A 20,136-nucleotide genomic window follows, 5' to 3' on the forward strand; every position below is an offset into this window, starting at 1 on the left:
ATTACTTTTATAATTTTTAAGTTAAAAATGAGAGTACCTTTCTGGAGATGGAGGAGGACTGGATGGGGGGGGGTAGATGGGAGGTGGGGGAGGGAATGGAAGAAGAGGAGGGAGGGGAAACTGTAGTCAGTATGTAAAATAAATGAAAATTTTTAATAAAAAAAAATGAGGGAGTAACGAGGCCACACTTTTCTGAAAGTTCCCAAGAGAGAACTGGACAGGCAGTAGCACATTTGTTACAATATAATCAGTGTGCCACTGTGGAGTATGATGGGAACAGCCTCTAATATGCACTGTGTGGCCTTGGGAAAAAAACACGATGTTTCTGAACTTCAGTTTTCTCATGTAGAAAATGTAGATAATACCTGCCTTACTTATTTTATCTCTAGTCATGGAAAGAAAATGGAAAAGCAGTTTAAAAATTATAAAGCCCTCTAAAAATGTGAAGACTCATATTTTATGTGCCAGTTAATGGACCACTTCTTTTGAGCAGTGGCCAAGCAACATAAAAATTCAGTTCCAAGTAGGTAATTTGCATGATTTCCTAGAGTTTAATGGAACTCCTGAGTTTTATGTAGCAGCAGTATAGATATTTTACTTGAATGTTCCAGAGTGTTTTGTGTGAACTATCCCGATACAGATAGGTTTACTCTACTTCACTAATCTTAAAGCCAACTACTTTAGTCATGTAGCATTAGTCAGCAAGCTTTTCCATGCTTAGTGTCTAGCATTCCTCTATGGCTAGGTGGCTAGACATCCAGGTTTGTCTGGGTCTATCTCAGTTTACCCTCTCCATCTCGTATAATTGCCAATAATGCCCTTTTCATTCCACCAAGTATCCTAGTTATAATGAATGCCTTAGGGTTTCTATTGCTGTGATAACACAAGATAAAAAAAAAAACCAACAACAACCCAAGGAAAGTATTCTTTGGCTTACGTATCCCAGGTCACAGTCCAGTGGAGGAAGCCAAAGCAGGAATTCAAAGCAGGACCTGAAGCAGAAGCCATGGAGAAATGCTGCTTAGTGCCTTGCTTCCCCTGGCTTTGCTTTCTTATACACCCCAGGACCACAGTGGTCTGTGCACCCCCCACATCAATCATTAATCAAGAAAGCGTCATGTAGGCTTGCCTATAGGCCAAATATGGAGGCATTTTCTCAGTTGAGATCTCCTTTTCCCAGATATGTCTAGGTTATGGTCCAGTTGATACAAACCAACCAGGCAATCAGTTATATTGACACTCTACTATGGTCACATATGGAACATGGGAGGAAACATAGAAAGCCCCTGGTTGAAAACCACCATACCTAAAAAGAAGACTAGGTCATGAATTTGAGAGGAAGGGAGAATGGGAGGAAATAGAGTGGGGAGATGGGCGTGGAGATGATGTAAATACAGTACTCACATATTGAAATTCTCAACAAGAAAGAAAAAACAGAAAATGGCTAAATCAAAACAAGCTCTCTTTCTCTACCCCACTCCCACACCAATAGAAATGCCAGTGGTTTCTAAATGAAAACGGTGGGTCTTTTGGAGACTTCTAAAAGCCGAGGCTTAACCAGGGCTCATAAGAACTGGTGAAGGCCTCCAGAGGGCCACCCTACGAGTTGTCCTCTGGCGCAGAACTTCCCTTATACTTTTTATCCTCATCACATTGATTAATTCTCATGATCCAAAATTCATTTAGAGGACAGAAGCAATTGATCATCAAATAGTGAAAAAAAAGTTTGCAAGTTGTTCATTGTTCTCTCCTGCCTTAAAGCTGGTATCTTCTTTTACAGAAAGGACTTTTTCCTGGAGGAATACAGAGAGAAAGAAAAAAGAAATTTGGAGTATGAGATATCTGCGGAGTGAATTTTCCCTTAATGACAACCTAGGAACTCAGGGGACTGTGAAGGTGGGCTCAGAAAGGAAAGGAGGTATCAGGGACATGCAATACTTATTTGCAGAAAAATATCTTGTGCACAGTTCCTGCCTTGAAGGGGAAAACATGTTTTTAAACTCTGCCACCTGCTATTTCTTCTCTTTCTCCCCATTCTCTGTTGCCTAATACCCAGAATTAGGCTGATTCTCAAGTAACATCTGCACAGGTCTGGGAATATGACTCATCATATTGCTTCTGCAATAATAATGGATTACTAGGTACATTTTTGGACACACTCATAAGTTATGACCTTCCTGTATAAGGACTGATCTTTCTCCCTTAAGGGTCTCACTCTCCCTCAAAGAGCTCACAGTCACTGGATTTAGGTGAGACTCAGTTAATAAAAAGGAAACTACAGCCGGGCGGTGGTGGCGCACGCCTTTAATCCCAGCACTCGGGAGGCAGAACCAGGCGGATCTCTGTGAGTTCGAGGCCAGCCTGGGCTACCAAGTGAGTCCCAGGAAAGGCGCAAAGCTACACAGAGAAACCCTGTCTCGAGAAACCAAAAAAAAAAAAAAAAAAAAGGAAACTACAGAGAATAATTGAGTATCAACTGTCCAATACTGATTGCCTCCAAACAAAATGTAAATTTATGACAGAGGTCTAAGTCTAAGAATATGCTTAGACATCAAAGTGAGGGAATAGAAAATTCTGAGGAATGGAAGTCAGACATGGGTGTGGATAGGAAAAGTCTGGAAGGAGGAGTTAGGTCTGATAGACGTGAAATGGTTTTCTGAAGAGGGAGGAATTCATTTCGCTAAAGAAAGATGGAAGTAAAATAGTTTTTTGTAAATTAAAGTTCATAAAACATGTCATTTGAAATGAGTGCTTTTTATCTGACTAAGCACTTTGAGCAATAAATTTTTGCAGCATTTATTGTGGCTATAGTTCAGATGTAATGAGGACTAGATCATGAAAAGCTGGGAATCCAGGTGAAAGACTCTAGGCTTGCTGGCAGTCCACAGAGAATGTTAATGAAAATGCATCATTAGAGTTGGGATATTAGTCTGAGACTGGTATACAGGATGAAGGAGAAAAAAGTCCAGAAGAGCATTCAGGAGGCTGCTGCTGTAAGGTAGATCACAACAGAAGCAGCAGGTTGGAGAAGGGACAAATTTGAGAGTCACTGTAGAGATGGAAGCAGCAGGACTCAGGGAAGCCCTTAGGTTTCTCAGAGTTCCTTAAGCATGAGAGGAACTCTGTCTGAAATTCATGCTCACATTTTCCCATGCCCTGCTAGTGAACCTCTAATTTCTGAAGAAACCCTGTAGCATCTATAAAGTAACTTAATTCTGCAAAAATGCAGACTCACCTAATGGCAGACTTACCTGATTTTGCACATTAGGTTAGTGAGTGTTACCGTGTTTCTAACTTTGGAGACATGAGAATGGAATTTTACTTCCAGTTTTGATAGAACGTGTTTATACTGGTGGTCCTTCAAAAAAAATGATGTGCCTTGAATTTGTTCCCATAGAATGAATACGTTTTTACTTCATAGTCCCTGGGCCCTTCCTCTGAACCTCAAAGCCCCTGAAAAGACTGTGTCACCAATTTACTAACCTAGTTTATGAAAGGTGCTTAGTGGATCAATGCTCTAAGACATTCGTGGAACATGTGAAATGAATTAGCCTTGTCAAATTGTATTTGTATACGTTCTCTTCCAACTATATCTTTGTGGAACTATTTGAAATTAATTAGCCTTGTCAAATTATATTTGCGTACGTTCTCTTCCAACTATATCTTCTCTCCTCCAAGTACAAGTTTTTAATAAGGTTGATTCTAAACAATGAAACCTAAGAGAATCTGTACAAAGAGCTGGAAGAATTTAAATCCATGAGTTTATTATTAACACAGTAGCAAATATATCAAGGGAACGCACCCAGGGAAAAGTGTTTCAAATAAACACAGATCTGCTCAGAGAGAGGTCTGTACCCAATAAGCAAGCTGGAAAAGGCCTATTTGCTTGATGATGCCCAGCAGATAAGCCAGGCAAACCTCGGTGTGATTGAAGAAGCCAGTTGGAAACTCAGCCTAGTTCAGGCAAACTCCTGACTGGCACCTGCTGCTCCAAGCGATTCTCAGAATGAAGGTGTTTGCATTTTGGAAGGTCTTTCTGATCTTAAACTGCCTTGCAGGTAAGGCAACTGGAAGTCGAATTTCTCTTTAGACTAAAATTGCAAATTTTTACAAAAATCTTCTTCTCCCAGGCTTCCAAGAGATGGTGATTAGTGTGCTGGTTATTTTCAGAACTCTTGTTTAGCAAATCTGTTCTGTGTTGATGATTGGGAGGTCAGTCTGCAGTAGAATTGGCTTACACAGCTTCTGAAATGTGTTTCCCAGTTTCTTTGTTTTCCCGTTTTCTTTATTTAGTTCGAAAGGTGAACATGTGAATTTACTCAGAAAGCACAGTTTGTGCTTAAAGATAAAATTTCTGTTTTAGTTCAGTGTTTCCACTAAGCCGGGGCTCAAGACTACATGAGCATATTTGTGGAGAGAGGACAGAGAGGCTCATGGAGTGCTCGGTTAGCAGGGATTTCCTACGCAGTGTAGTTTTCAAGTTGTAGGAATGTATTGCAGAAATTATACAATTGACTTATCATGTAACAATATGGTTGATTTTAGGGATTTGAGCAGAACAAAATCAATTTTAGAGCCTCAAATCCGGGTGTTTATTAAGCTCAGGAGACGCAATTAATTTGGAAAGTCCCTTGGCTGAGTTTTTTAAAGCTAATGCCTTGTATATTTTGAAACGGTTCTGATGGTAAGTTAAGTTTATGGTAGCTACAATAATATTGTTTATCAAACAAGGGAACTCTTTTAAGTCATGAGTAATGTTAGGCTGTCATTAGCATGTAATTTTATAAACATATTTAATGATATAAAACATACTCAAGATAAAGTATGTGAAAAATCATGACACACAACATTAATTATAATAAATTAAAAGAAGATAATATAATAATCATGATTACTTCTGGGTGATATGATTAAAGATTTTGATTTTATTTCCTTGATATTTTATGATTCAGAAAAACATTAATTGTAATACTGTCTTGTGGTTAGTAGTAAATCTTTAAATATCCATTATTAAATGTTTAAACAAAGATGATATACAGAGTCAGAAGTCACCAGAAAGCAATTTTGAATTTATTCCATGATCTATCCTGGTCATAGAGCCGGAAACACGTTACTTAGTTACTTTATCTTAGAGTTTTGTTTCTATTATTAGGTGAGGAAAATTTTGGTCATTTTATTCATTTGTTAGCTAGTTTGGGTCAAACCATAGGTTTCTGTACCAACCCTCTATGAGCACACCTTTAGTCAGCATAATTATGACTAAAAAGGTAATAAAGCCTTACCCTGTTCTATATTAGACATAGGATCACAACAGATACATGAATGACTTTTATTATAAGTATGTACATATATATATATAATTTTACTGATGATAAATATAATGGATATTCACTATATTTGAGAATATGGAAATTTATAAATAAAATATAATCTTACCACTCAGATTTAAGTACATTATCTATTTTTCTTTATAAGAATGGATATTACCCAGTGGTTGGCTGTGGATCTCTGCATCTGCTTCCATCAGTTACTGGATGAAGGTTCTATGATGACAGTTAGTATATTCACCAATCTGATTACAGGAGAAAGCCAGTTCAGGTACCCTCTCCACTATTGCTAGTAGTGTTATCTGGGGTCATCCTTGTGGATTCCTGGGAGTTTCCCTGGCACCAGGTTTCTCCCTAACTCCATAATGGCTCTCCTGGGGTCCAGTCGAAGAGAGGGAGGAGGGATTAAATGAGCAAGAGGGGCCGGGCGGTGGTGGCGCACGCCTTTAATCCCAGCACTCGGGAGGCAGAGCCAGGCGGATCTCTGTGAGTTTGAGGCCAGCCTGGGCTATCAAGTGAGTTCCAGGAAAGGCGCAAAGCTACACAGAGAAACCCTGTCTCGAAAAACCAAAAAAAAAAAAAAAAAATGAGCAAGAGGGGTCAAGATCATGACGGGGAAACCCACAGAGACAGCTGACCCAAGCTAGTGGTAGCTCACGGGACTCTGGACTGACAGCTGGGGAGCTTGCAAGGGACGGAACTAGGCCCTCTGAATGTGAATGACAGTTATGTGGCTTGGTCTGTTTGTGGGGCCCCTGGCAGTAGGACCAGGATCTGTCCCTGGTGCATTAACTGACTTTTTGGAGCCCATTCCCTATGGTGGGATGCCTTGTTCAACCTTGATGCTGGGGGGAGGGGCTTGGTCCTGCCTTAACTTGATATGCCAGCCTTGTGTGGACTCCCCAAGGGAGGCCTTACCCTTTCTGAGGGGGTTGGGTTGGGGGAGGTGGGGGAAGTAGGAGGAGGGGAGGGATAGGGTTGGTATGTAAAATGAAAAATATTTTAAAAAGGAATATATATTACATTCAAATGGGGCCTATACCTTGTACCTCATTTTTCTATTATTTAAACAATGATTTAGCATGATGTTGGGATCTTGATTGTAACTTTCAGTAGATGGCCCAATCAGAGTGAGCCATAAATACCTGGGTATTTGTTCTTAATTAATGGTGTGATTTTGTTGCTGTCATCACTGTTTGACATAAGCTGTGTATTTATGCATATATGTTTTAGCTGGCCCAAAGCAAAATCTGATAGCACAGCAGGTAGCATGGAAATGGGGTATAATATAATATCATCTGCTGTAGTCACCTTCATATGGAAGGTATATAAAGGAAGATTTAGGTAATCTATATGTGTTATTCACAGACATCCAAGTCACTTTACTGATCCTGAGCCATAGTTGATAATAAGGCTATAGGAAAACTGATAATGTCTCTATAAAAGTACAGTCCCATGCTCAACCTGCATTTGTTTCCTAAAAAGTCTATTTTTTTTTTGTATCAGGCATGTTGCAAGGAACCTAGTAAACATGTTGAAAGAATAATTTGCCACCCTCAAACCCAAACATCTGTAAATGATTTTCATATTCACGTTCAAAATCAAATTTCTGCACAGCTAATCAGGAAGACGTTATTTTAATCAAAATACTCTCAGTGATGTCTAAGGTCTTTAATTTCCATTTCAGCAAAACTAATTTTAGTTAAAACTTTCTTGTGCAAAATTGATGCATATCATTTTAGCTCCTTGTGATATGTAATTGTCACCTGTTGGAAATATATGTCACCCTTATTTTCATTTAATGGAGGTATGCATTTCAAAGAAGTAATATATTTGAATATTGGTTTTGAAATCAAACACAAAAATTGTATGATCATATTATTTTTTAACTAAAAAATGAAGCAACTTTACATGGAAGGGGATAGAAATGAAATCATTTGAAATGCACCTAGTAAATACATCCAATTGGGCAGTATTTTTGCTGTGGCACTGTAGCAGTCTAATCTTCCAAATAAGCAAGGACTGCATTGTAGGTAATAAATGAATGAATAATCATCACCAAAATAGAGCACATTTAAACTCTTTAGAATGTTGATTAATTTAAGCATACGCATCTTGAATTCTTTTCCTTAGATGATAAACATTTATTTTTAGAAGCAGTCATGTACCACATATGCAGTTTTTGCTTTGTTTATTAATTCAGTCAGGTCAATGAGAAAGATTGTAAGCCAGAGTTTTGTTTAAATTGGGCATTAATCTTTAGCCTGTAATTTATTCACAATTTGGTTAATGTGGGTATTTTTATTTTCTCAATTTTAAATATTATTTTCAATATAAAGTAAATTTAATCCAAAGAAAGATTTTTTTTTCTCCTGATACTCACAGAACTGCTTCCTGGTTAGTACTACATTTGCCCTGTTCATTATCTGTATGTGAATATCTAAATTTAAATTAATTCAAGCTAAGTAAAATTATAGCATGACTTCATCGGTTTTCAAAGCCACATTCCATGTGAGTAGTGACTACTGAATTGGATGGGGTGGAGACAGAACATTTCCGTGGCCACCACCATCCTCATGATCACAGAAAGTTCGGCTGGACAGTGATGAACTAGAGGGTGATCTTAGATAATTAAATAATAGGCAGTAACAGAATGCTTTCATTTTTTTTTACCATCCAGATCTTTATTTCCAATCACACTCTCCAATCCAAAGATAAATGGCTGTTTACAGAAGTGGTTTATTCTATGTACAGGACAGAAAATAGAGAAGACTGACCCAGGCTAGTAAAGCACATTTGTGGGGCTCTTCAAAGAACCAACTGAAAGAATGGCCAGATGCCAAAAATTGTGAAATTAAAGTGAATGAGTTAATAAATAATACTTAGATTATAACTAAAACTAGAAGCTAAATGCCCATGAACCCACAATTCCTGAATAGGGCAAAATTAATGATAATAGAAATCATTTTGATATTCTGGGATAAAAACACTGTATCATTTGGGGATATATTGATTTATGTTTCTTGTCCTAGAATATCCAAGTGATTTGGGCAGTTGTATTTCAGGGACTCAGTTATTATGATTGCAGTTGTTTGAAATCTCTGCTCCATTTGGCTATTGCCACTCTACTCAACTAATTCTATTTCAAGGCTATGGAAGATTCTTGCTATACTTAATTACATGCTTTTCAATATACTATTGGTGTTAAAGAATACCCAACATGTGCGCATTTCCTCTAAACTATGTGCCGTGTTGTATAGATTAGTATGATGCATTTAAAAATAGATAAAATATTGATGTTTAGAGTGTTTCACAAAGCACTGAAATATTGAATTTCCTTAAACAGATGAATTGAACAGTTGTACCATGAAGGAAGTATTTTGTAAAGTTTTTACATCTATTTATTTATTTTATGTGCATGAATGATTTACCTACATGAATGTATGTGTACCATGTATGTTCCTGATGCTATAGAGGTCAGAAGAGGGCATCAGACTTTCTGGAATGATAGGGATGATTGTGAGTCAGCATGTGGGTGCTAGAAAGGATCCTGGGGTCCTCTTTAAGAGTAACAAATGCTCTAAACCACTGATCCATCATTCCAGCCTCCATGAAGGATGCCTTTTAAGAATATTGATGGTTCTTTAATTAAAATATAAGAAAAATCCATTTCTGAAGGCTCATCAGAAGTGTAAGTATAGGTACCTGTTTTTTAGACTCTTGTTTGTCAGTGTTTTATTTTTCTAGATATTTTATGTCATCAGATTTCTTTGGAATATTCCTTAATCTTTTTCTCCACTTTTATTACTGTCATTGAAAGTCAATATTTGTGATGGGATCATTTAGGGATTGACTTGTCTCTCTCTGATGTCCTGGGACCTTAGGCCTCCTAACTTTTGTACATATTTCTTCTCACCCTTAAAGAGCCAGTTTGTACAAACAAGACTATTCATTAGTTCTTAATTTACACTTGGGATTTTAAACATTTGCTTCTGTGGTGATATATCCGCTTTTTTTAGTGTTTATTCGTCTGAGCAGAGTTTCTTCCCATGACGTCTTTCCCAATCATAGCTCCTTAAATTTCCCACCAGAGCATAGTCTTCCAGTGTGAAGGAATAAAAGACATGTTCTCTGTCTAATGCTATTGTTGATACCTTGATACCTGAAATGCTCTGGTTTTTTTGTCTTAAAAAATAGATCTAATTCTACTTTTTTGGTTGGTTTTGTTGGTTTTTGTTGTTGCTGTTTTTCGAGAAAGGGTTTCTATGTGTAGTCTTGCCTTTCCTGGAATTTCCTGTGCAGACCAGGTTGGCCTTGAACTCAGAGATCTGACTGCCACTACCTGCTGGGATTAAAGGTGTGCACCATCACTGCCCCACTTCACCTCTAAGGAAAAAAGAAGATAAAAGTGTTTCTGTCTCAGGCATGTGGATTAAGTGTCTGTTGTGTGAATGAGTTTTATTGTGTCTGAGAAAACCAAGTTATCTTCATTATTATGCTCTCTTTTCTTATTTACTTCTTTATAAACTCAGCATTTTGTCTGTCTATCAAATCCGCTTCTACTAAATCATTTTCCATATTGCATTCAGGCATCCTGCTTGTTTCATTGATTTCTGTAGAACAGAGAAACAATACACCTGCCTATGGTTCACTTTATTACAGAGACTTCTGGAGTATGATGTCCTTGAACAACCAAACATACAATATATTTAAAATGTTAAATCTCACAACTAGTGTGTAAATGATGTTCCTTGATAAAGTTTGGATTGATGCATGTCAAAGAGATGCAAGCCAAACTGAACGATCTCTAGCTAGCCAGTGCTGGGACAATTTGAACAGTTTCAGAGGGTTAGTCTATTATCATTATGGCAGGAAGCAGCCAAGCATGGCACTGGAGCAGTAGCTGACGGCTTTACATCTTGATCCACAGGCAGCAGGCAGAGAAAAAAATACCAGGCCTGGCATGGACTGAGGTTTTTATAGTGAAGTTTATTTGAAAAATTAAACACTGACATCAATTCCATAGCTCTAAGCGCTGATGTTTTTCGTCACTGTATTAAGGTTGGCCAATGCCTGAAAACTATCTGTTTCTCAGAATTTGAGAATTAATTATGGTGCTGAATATTGGCAATATGGGTAATAAAATGGGCTGGTGATTTTGCTTTGCAATTGTTGTTGTGAGGCAATGTGAAGTGTTCTTAAAAATGTCTCACTTTAAAGTTTGAAAATACTGTCTGAATTCCAATATGTATTTTCTGAGCTTTTATAAATCTCAAATTATTACAGACATATGTGTCTATTATAAAAAATAGGAAATGTTTGAATCAGATTTGTATTGCTTATATCACTAACTTTCATTCACTACCACTCTGACCTGTGCTAGAAATGGCTTTCTGTTGCTTTGACATGACAGGCAGAGATTGGGACTCATGTTCAACATTGTCTCTCCAGTATTTAGCATAAAATTGATGTTCAATACATTCAGAGTTCTAGTTAGACAGGAAATGTAAACTAAAAACCTATTGCATATCAAAGTGACCATAGCTAGTATAGTGTGTATTTATTTGTAAAAAAAATTTTGAGATTATAATTTACTTATATTTCTCCCTTCCCTTTCCTGCCTCTAAACCCTCCCATATGTGCTACCCCTCTCTCATTCAAATCCATGGCTCTTTTCTTTACTAATTGTAATTACGTAGTATGTATTTCAAAGTGGCTAAGAGAATACATTTTAAATGTCCTCATTACCGAAAAATGATAAATGTGTTAAATGATGGCTATATCAGTTAATGATATAATTACTGTGTAATATATCACAACATCAAGAATACCACACATGCACCCCATGTGTACAAGTACCTTTCAGTTAATTTTAAATTGAGAGACAAGGAAGTCAATAAGAGTCAGACATTGCAGTCATCTATTTCTCTGAAGACTTCTTTCTGCATTGCTGGTGATCAAAATCAGGGCTCTGCACATGCTAGGCAAGTACTCTACCCCCAAGCTGTATTTCCAGTCCTGGAGACTTTTTTAATGTATAACTTCACCTTCAATTTTCCTCTACTTTGAATTATTTTGAAGTAAAATTAGATTATTTGTCTTCCCAAGAAACCCAAGTGGAAATTATAGAACTAAAAAATACAATAATAAAAATAAGAAACATGCTGATAGTCTCAGTAGTACAGCAAAGATGACAGAGAATAGAATCTGTGTCTAGTGAAACTATCTTTCACAAATTAAGGGAAAATAATAATGAGATTCTCAGTCAAAGGTGGAAAAAATATCTTCACCTATCAGGCATACCCTTGAAGAATGGCTAAAAGAATTATTTCTGAAATAAAGAAGCTGACAAAAGGAAGGGTCTTAAAGCATTATGGAGATAGAAGGAACAAAAGAAATGGCAGAAATATGAATATATATATATATATATATATATATATAGTTGTCTGCTTTAACTTATGAGTTCTGTATATCATATGTGGTGATTGAAAGAAAAACTACAGCATTCTCTTTTACCATTATCTTCTACTTGAGACAATGACATTTAAATGTTGAGAAGGTAAGTGGACCAAAACGTAAGTGAAATTTACACATATTACTCCAACTAGTAAAATATTGACAGCAGTAGATTGTTATGCTTCACATATTCATCATGGTTTGTTCGGTCTTTTATTTTGCAGTTCTGGGAATTGAACTCAGAGCCTTGTGCAGTGCTTTAAATGACATCTTCTTGTATAAACCACACAGCCCAACAATAGCATAATGGACAATTTCCCCAAGCACCTACAAAATGTGGACTGAGAGAGACCACATACTCGATCATCCAAACCTAAATTTAAAATAAGTGAAATCATACAAATCATGGCATCTCAGTATAATGCGACCAAACACAAACCAGTAATGAGAGCATGAACTTGTAGCTCAGAAGTACAGGGCCTACTTAGCATGCACAAGCCTCTGTTTTCTGGCTTCAATATCACAAAAAGTTACTGAGGTCCCTCAAAATGATTTCTCAATGTACAATATTTCTACCTACATTTTCTGTGTTAAAAATTAAAACAAAAAATTAGAAAAATACACAACACATATTCCTTTAGTCACCAGATCAGTAACATTATTACCTATTATGTAGATTTTGGTTCACTCCAGTACATACTCATAAAAGGATGAATGTGTATAAGAAAACTGACATCTTCATACTACCATGGAATAATTTAGATTTCCCAGTAAGCCCCACCACATACAGTGGTCTTAGGTATAGGACAGTTAACTCATCCAGAGTTTTCCTAGTTTGGGCCTTGAAAGCCCTGGCAAAGCCTTTGCTTCTGACTTGCCTAGTTCTTTAAATAAATGCTCTGTATTCAAGGATGGTTCTCTCATGGGAAATCTGGGTTGATTGTTCTCCATACTCAAACCTTTTAGTGTTCCTGAGTAAAACCATAAGAAGCTGTATATAACATGACCCTTATGTGAATTACCATATATGAAATACCAGTGTTATTATCTCACCATCATCTAGGTTTTGATCATCATCTTGTCATAATTTGTTAGAAAATTATGAGTTAGAAAGTCTTTCCTGTGTCTATTGTCTGCCTCGGGTCTCCTGTATGTTTCATTCTGCTCTCTTCCCCATCTCAGAGTCTCTAAACAAGATGTTTTGTATTTTGTGATGAAAATGCCATCAGAATGTATGTACTACTAATTATCTGATGATTATCTTTTCAGGTCAGGTTAGTATGGTGCAAGTGACCATCCCAAACACTTTCGTGAATGCGACTGTTGGATCTAATGCCACTCTTCTCTGCCTTTATACCACCACTGTGAAGTCCCTGGACAAGCTTACAATCCAATGGTCTTTCTTCCACAATAAGGACACGGAGCCAGTTTCTGTAAGGATTCTCTAACTAAATTACTCCCGCTTAGTAGTTCTCTCTGAAAACTGTTGGGATGAGAATTATGAAGGAACAGTGGAATATGAAGGAGCTAGTGAGAACAATGACAAAATTTGAGACACTGAATTTTTAGATAGCTGTTTAGGGATGGCAGTCTATCTAAATGACTTGGTCTTTGTGTTTCCATGTTTATGTTTGTCTGTTATCTCAATTTTGAATAGTCAGCATCATGTGTACCATGTATTCCAGAATAACCACAGGCTTCCTCATAGGTGAAGTAAGCAGTAGCTTTTAAAGGATATGTTCCAAATATCTCCCTGTTATTTCCAGAAGACTCTAGTTCACATGAAAACCCTAATGAATCTGCCTAATGTAATAACTGGGATCTGCCTGTCAAGGGAATTCACTCATTGTTCCAGATTGAGTCCTGACAGTTTGAGATTCCCCAGATCGATGGAGAAGGGCTGTGGTAGTAATGAACCCTATGTAATCAAGGGCAGCATGAGGTCAGAAGACAAAGGATGGAAGGGGTGGACAAAGGTTTTGGGAGAAGTTGACAGAACAGGGTGGATGAGCACCTATGGGGAAAGATGATTTCACAGGCAAACTGCCTAGCTAGATTTTCCTTGTTTGGCTTTGAGAATTACTCTTTCTGAAAATTATCCCAAGAGCTAAAATCGTATTACATAGATGTGTGTGTGTGTACATCTGTGCACATGTGTATGCAAACACATTTACCATTCGTGCCTCTATACATCCCTTGAAGAATAAGGTCTACTGTTACCAGGTTCACAAAATGATTCGTGACCCCAAATAGTGAAGAGACCAACAACGGTGGTTTGGAATAGTCAGCTCCACCTGAGTTGGGCTTTGGGAGAAAGGGGAGATTTGTTCATTAGGAAGATGAGGGAGGGTGGCCTAGAAGCGGAAGTGGAGGGGAAGGGCCAGGCGGTGGTGACACACACCTTTAATCCCAGCACTTGGGAGGCAAAGACAGGTGGATCTCTGTGAGTTTGAGGCCAGCCTGGTCTATAGAGTGAGTTCCAGGACAGCCAGAGCTACACAGAGGAACCATATCTCGAACCCCCCACCCCCAAAAAAAGAAGTGGAGGGGAAGGAAGGTATTAGCTTGGAGGAGCCACATCTTGACCAGCTAAGCTTCAGCTGTCACTGACACTTTGTAGGTACAGAATTTCTCTACTTGAGATTGTGAACATTTCCTTATCTCTCCACAGGGAGATTCCATCATTGCTACGCTGTATTTAAAGTTAAACAGTTTTGTTTAATATTGGTTATGGTTAGACAATATTGGTATCACTCCCTGCCTCTCCCTCTCTTTAAAATACAATAAAATGATAGTACTCATGGGGAATGATCTGACATAAGGCATATGAAAACACTTGAAAACTATAAAGCCCTCTCACTTTTATCCCATGCAAACATCAACAGCAAGACCATCAGCAGCAAATAATAACACTAATGCTGCCAGTTTCCATCACCCAAAGTGTCCCGATATGTTTGTGTCAACTAAGAAATAATTGCTTTTTCCCACTGGTTATTTTCACTTAAGATGGCAATAATCACATGATCCATTCTTTTAAAACTTTGATTTCTTAGTAGTCTTGTCAACACATTGTCCTTTTCATTTTTCTAGTGGTAGCTGCATTCAGAGAGACCTCAGCATCTTTTGAAATGTCTTGTGCTTGATAGTCAGTTCAAGATGTCCTCAACTTCCTGGAGGCCAAGCCAAGCGAATCTGAGCTCAAGAGTGCAGATTCTTCACTTTGTATGCCCTGATACTGGAATTTACAGAGCCACTCGTGATTGAACTCTGGCTACTTAGAAGCAGGGAGAAGATTGTGACTAGCAATAAACTTTTCTTTGGAAGAGACTGCAGGAGAAGAAGCTTTAGGCAATTGTAGTGAGTTTGGCTGGAGCTTGGGCCTTCTTTTAGAAGAGCCTTTTAAAAATCTTTTGACAAGTATTTGATGAATTGCTTTCTTTACTTGCCAGATCAAATGAAGTTCTTTCCCCTGAGCTGCTAGATCAAATGAAAAATGCTTGAGACCGTTGCAATACCTGTGCTGAGGAGGACAAGGAGGATCAGGGCTGCTTGAGGACAAGGAGGGTGAAAAACACTCACCCAAACACAAACTTTCTTCTCTCCTGTTTCCCCATCTTCCCTCTGCTTACTTACCCTTGCCACATCCCCATCACAGCCCTCTTTGAGTCTCTACTCAAGATAACTGACTTTCCTCTTCTCTTCTTCCCCTTCTTCCCTCTCCTCTCCTTTTCTACCATGCATACATGGGCCTTTCTTTGGGATCAGTTTGGGGTCCCAATAAAAACTTCTGGATGGATGGCAGTTCTGCTCCTCACTCTGCCACCTATTTGCTGGCTGGATGACCCTAGACAAGTCACTTTACTTCTTAGAGATTCAATTTTCCCGCCTGTAAAATGGGGCTACTCACCTATCTTAACAGCTTTAATGAAAAAAATTGAAGGAGATTGTTCTTCTGAAACACTAGAAAGCCTTCTATACTGCAAACATTCAGTGACTATGAGCTATTATCATTAATATCACCATTCATAAAATTGGGTTTCTCAAAATTATCTCATCCATGTCCCAGCTATATCAGAGGGACCAGAAAAACCAGCCCAACAAGGTACACTTAGCATAACTGTATAACTCAGCTATGACAGAGCTCTAGGAATTTCCTAGCCTTGGACCCCCAGTTGCTCTCCCTACCCGGTCCCTAATGGCTGGAGGGAGAGCCCAAACCCTTTTCTCTGCTACTTCTCATTCTTGAGCAGAACTTGTTCAGCTAAGAGTTTGCAGACATCCTGGGTTGAGATAGTATTTTTCAAAATAGAGTTTGGCTTTCACTCCAGGTGGCTTCCCATTTTCATACATTTAAACTTCTGTAGAACACGTTGTAAGTTCATCTAGTGAATGCCAGTAGGATGTTTGCGGATATTAAAAAGAGACCCCTAGGCTGTAGAAGTAGCTTAGTTGATAGTATGTTTGCCTAGTGTGCATGCAGCCCTGTGTTCAATTCCCTAGCACCACATACAGCAGGCATGGTCGTGCATGCCCATAATGCTAGCACTCAGGAGGTGGAAGAAGGTGGATCAGAAATTCAAGGTCATTAATGACTTCCTAAAAGTTCAAGGCCAGCCTGTGATACATGAAATGCTCTCTTAAGCCACCATCCCCCCACATGTATCTGTAATAGAGACTGCTGTTTATAGAACATTCTGTGACATATGGGAGTAAGGTGTTGCTAGACTGACCACTGAGTGATTTAATTCAACTCCTGGGTTGATGTGGCAATATAGCATGTAGCATTCAGCTCTCAGATCCACCCATTTCTGCTCAAACACAGCATGGCTCGCACCCCAACACTGAGGGTATGGAGGAAAAGGCAGTCAGTCAGTGTCTAAAAATGGCGCATGCAAGAGACGCTCGGGGAAGATGTAGCTGGACCTCTCAGGTAAGAAAACCCATTGATGTACTACTAGATCCCTCCACTAAGTGCAGCCTAGGACACTAGCACCTGCCTTAGGAGTGGGATGGAAGGGTTTATGTTTGGTAACAATACAGATCAGTCCAAGCCCTATATAAATCTGGGGAAGTTTGTTTTGTTGTGGTTTGGCTTTTGAGACAGGACCTGTATAGAGTACAGGATGGCCTTGAACTTCGAATCCTCCTGCCTCAGCCTCCTAAGTACTGGGATTATAGGTGTGTATCATTTGTGCTAATAAAAACTAGAAAAGTATGGTCTTGAGAGATGGCTCAGCAGTTAAGAGAGCTTGCTGATATTACAGAAGACCTGAGTTTGATTCCCAGCAGCCATGTTAGATGGCTCACAATTGCCTAAATCCAGGGGACCCAATACCCTCTTCTGGCCTCCTTGGACGCCTTCACTCCCATGCACATAACCACACACAGATACACATGCATATTCATAAATAGTTTTTAAAAAATAAAATAAAACCTAGAGAAGTTTTTTGAGTTCACCTTCTCATGCCCATGCCTAGAACTCTTTCAATCCTTCCCCAAAAGATTCAGGGCCCTATAGTTGCTCTGAGCAAGCTGGTGGCCATCTTTTGCCACATGTCTCTTCTCCTTCTCCTCAAAACCATTGCATTAAACAGCAGTTGACTCTGGGGGATAGTGTTTCTCAGTACCCAGGGCCACATACTGTGTCTCATTGAAGGCCATCTCTAGGGAGGTCCCTTTGGTGCATGGAAAATGCTCTTTCCACAAGTCCTCTGATCCTGAGGACAAAGAGCATCCTTTTGGTCTTCCTTTCAGAAATTTCCTGTGTCCAAAACTATGGACAGCTTCACACCATCCTTCAGGGGGCAATCTCCTCTGAAAACTCACCTGACACAAGCAGGCTACCAAGGAAGTTTGGGGAGATCTGGTGCCCCTCTGGCAATAGATTCTTCCCTTTTCCATCTGGCTTGTTATGCTAGAGCTAGAGACAACACTTAGCCATGAATAAAATGCACACTGATGCGCTTAGCATGGGTCCGTTAGACAGTGCTCCACTAGAGTCCTTACAATAGAAATCCTTCACCATCCTCATATCCATGACATGTCTACACTTTGGACAACTTCTTCCCCAGAACCTAGTGTCTTACATATTTTATGACTTCTTACATTTTTAAAACTACTGTCCTTTCTGTAGGTTATATTATTTCAAATGGTTCGGCAATCTTGGGGTGTGTTTGTGTATTCCATGACTTCAGGAGAATTGAATAATGGAGAGGGCATTGATTTTATTTTTGAGGACCGTCAGCCCTTAGTGACATTTGGTGAGTGCTGGCTTAGAGCTGCTATGCTCTGAAATACATGCCAGAGATCCACACAACCAGTTGTCCCAAATGCTACTGTTGCTGTCAGGGAAGAACACAATAAGTCTTCCATCTCTTCTCACTAATGCTTGTCTAGTCTGGACTTCATTTCTGTTGAAGAAGTGCACCTAAGAAGGGATCTCCCAGTATTTCAGCCAAAAAGCACACACAATAGTCCCTCAAACAGTGGACAGCTCAAGCAAATAACAAGAGAGCCTTTCTTACAGTATTCTGTTTCTGTTGTGTACAATCCTAGCCTTCACAGTACAGAAAGACAAAATTCTGGGCCTGAAACCTTTGCCACTTTCCCGCCCATGTCTAGCTGTTTTAGGAACAATGCTGGAAAGCAAGAAGCTGGAAGGGAGGAAAAGGAAAGAATGTGTGGTTTAGCTGTGGACTCCCGGGCTTCCATATCTCCCAAAGGAACCTGGAAAACAGTTCTGAAAGCTAATGGCATTTAGTAAACCCAACTCTCACTCAAATAGAAAGCAGATGGGATCCTTTCAAGCCTTCTTGCTCCGACATCAAGCTTCTAGTTTGAGAGTGGGTGGCGCAAAATGGAGGAAACAACTGGCTGCCAGCTGCAGCCTTGTGTGACTAGGAACTTGGCGTGGCAGGCAGAGGAAGGCTGCTGTGTAAAGATACCAAGGAGCCTGCAGTGCAGCTGGAGCATGCAGAGTGCACTGTGTGGCCAAACTGTTCAGTATAAATTTTATATCAATATAATATAGATACATATACATTTTAAACTTAACTTTGTTAAGATATGAATGGTCATATAGAGTACTAATTAATTCTAGAAAAATTTACAAACTAGAGGCCGATTTGGCCAGCAGATGTATTTTGGTTGGCTGGGCCAGCATTTTGCTTCCACAAGTTATGCCAGCTCTTCAGTATACCATGGTCCCCTTGGCCTTTATAAGCCTACCCCTACTTCTAGACCCTGCCCCACCTTGTTCTCATATTTCTAATATCCAGCTGGCTCCTGAACCTCAGTGACGTGAACTAAGTGATCTCAAAGAGGATTTAATCACTCATAGGCTTTGGTGACTCTACCCACCGGCCACCAGCATGGCAAAGAGGGCAAGAAGAGGAGACATTGAGAGAAAGCCCTGCTTTCTGTGGCAGGATTAATGTTGTATCTCATTGTGACATCATCAAATGTCATAAAGCAGGGCTGGCCTGTCTCCTCTTGGGAGCAGAGGCACTGGTTACAGGCTTAGGTTGGAAAGGGCTGTCCTGATGGCAGCAGGCCGTGTCCCAGGTAAGAGACTGGATCTCATGCTGCCCGTTACCACGTGAATAGACTTAGTGTTGCCTGCCGTGTAGCAAAGTCCTTTGATAAGTTAAATCTACACCTGTCTCATTTGAATACCTTGAGTTAATTGTAGCTTTCTAGTCAAACACTGCCATGCCAGGGTTAAGTTCAGGAGGCATGAATAAATGAACTATAGGACACTGTGCTTAGGGCAGGAAAAAACGTTTGAGAAAACAAAGAAGAGAGTATGTTGCTTTCACTTTAATTATGCTTATTTTTTAGAAAATTTTCCCTTAAAAGTCTGCTTGTTGGTCTTCCTTTAAAATGTATTCCCTTTCTGTGTAAAGGAGAAGAGCTGTGAATCCCACTAGACAATATCTTCTTTTGGTTTTTCTGACTCTTCTCTTTTTAATAGATTGGGTGGATAAAGAGCTCTGGGCAAGGAATTAGGGGAACTGATTTTACTCCTGTTTAAATTTGTTTTGCTTTTGTGTTTCACCCCTTTTTTTCTGACTGAGGGTGAAATGGAGGACATCATACATGCTTGGCAAGTGCTCTTCCATTCAGTTTCACACCCATCCCTCAACTGTTACTTTTGTGCCATTTTTAAAACCTCCCCTGGCTTCAGTTTCTTCTTTGAAGTGAGGCTAATGAAGTAAATGAAATGGAAAAACCATCTAGAAGCTTTTTTTTATGAAAATAACTTGTCTCATTAGACTAAAGCAATCCCAATTTATGAGACATAAACAGCAGTCGTGGGATGACACACATTTATATTAATTTAGCAAACTGTGTA

At 39.1% G+C, this 20,136-nt stretch overlaps 1 protein-coding gene across 18 annotated transcripts in view; it reads left to right on the top strand.

Annotated features, from left to right (window-relative positions):
- The window catches only part of Vsig1 (V-set and immunoglobulin domain containing 1), a 177,680-nt gene that overhangs the window by 141,477 nt on the left and 16,067 nt on the right, over positions 1–20,136 (top strand). For 11 of the 18 annotated variants that reach the window (XM_052736898.1, XM_052736905.1, XM_052736933.1 and 8 more), the window contains 2 exons: positions 390–1,896; positions 13,053–13,216. In XM_052736898.1, coding sequence (XP_052592858.1) covers positions 13,064–13,216 — 153 coding nt within the window. In that variant the 5' untranslated portion in view covers positions 390–1,896; positions 13,053–13,063. Of the gene's footprint in view, positions 1–129; positions 1,897–2,436; positions 5,599–13,052; positions 13,217–16,605; positions 16,714–20,136 lie in introns of those variants that run through there. The other 7 variants (XM_052736925.1, XM_052736952.1, XM_052736914.1 and 4 more) reach the window with 6 other exon arrangements.

Source organism: Peromyscus californicus, unplaced genomic scaffold (assembly GCF_007827085.1).
Source record: "Peromyscus californicus insignis strain IS unplaced genomic scaffold, ASM782708v3 Scaffold_10__1_contigs__length_136768540, whole genome shotgun sequence".
Classification (NCBI taxonomy): Eukaryota; Metazoa; Chordata; class Mammalia; order Rodentia; family Cricetidae; genus Peromyscus; species Peromyscus californicus.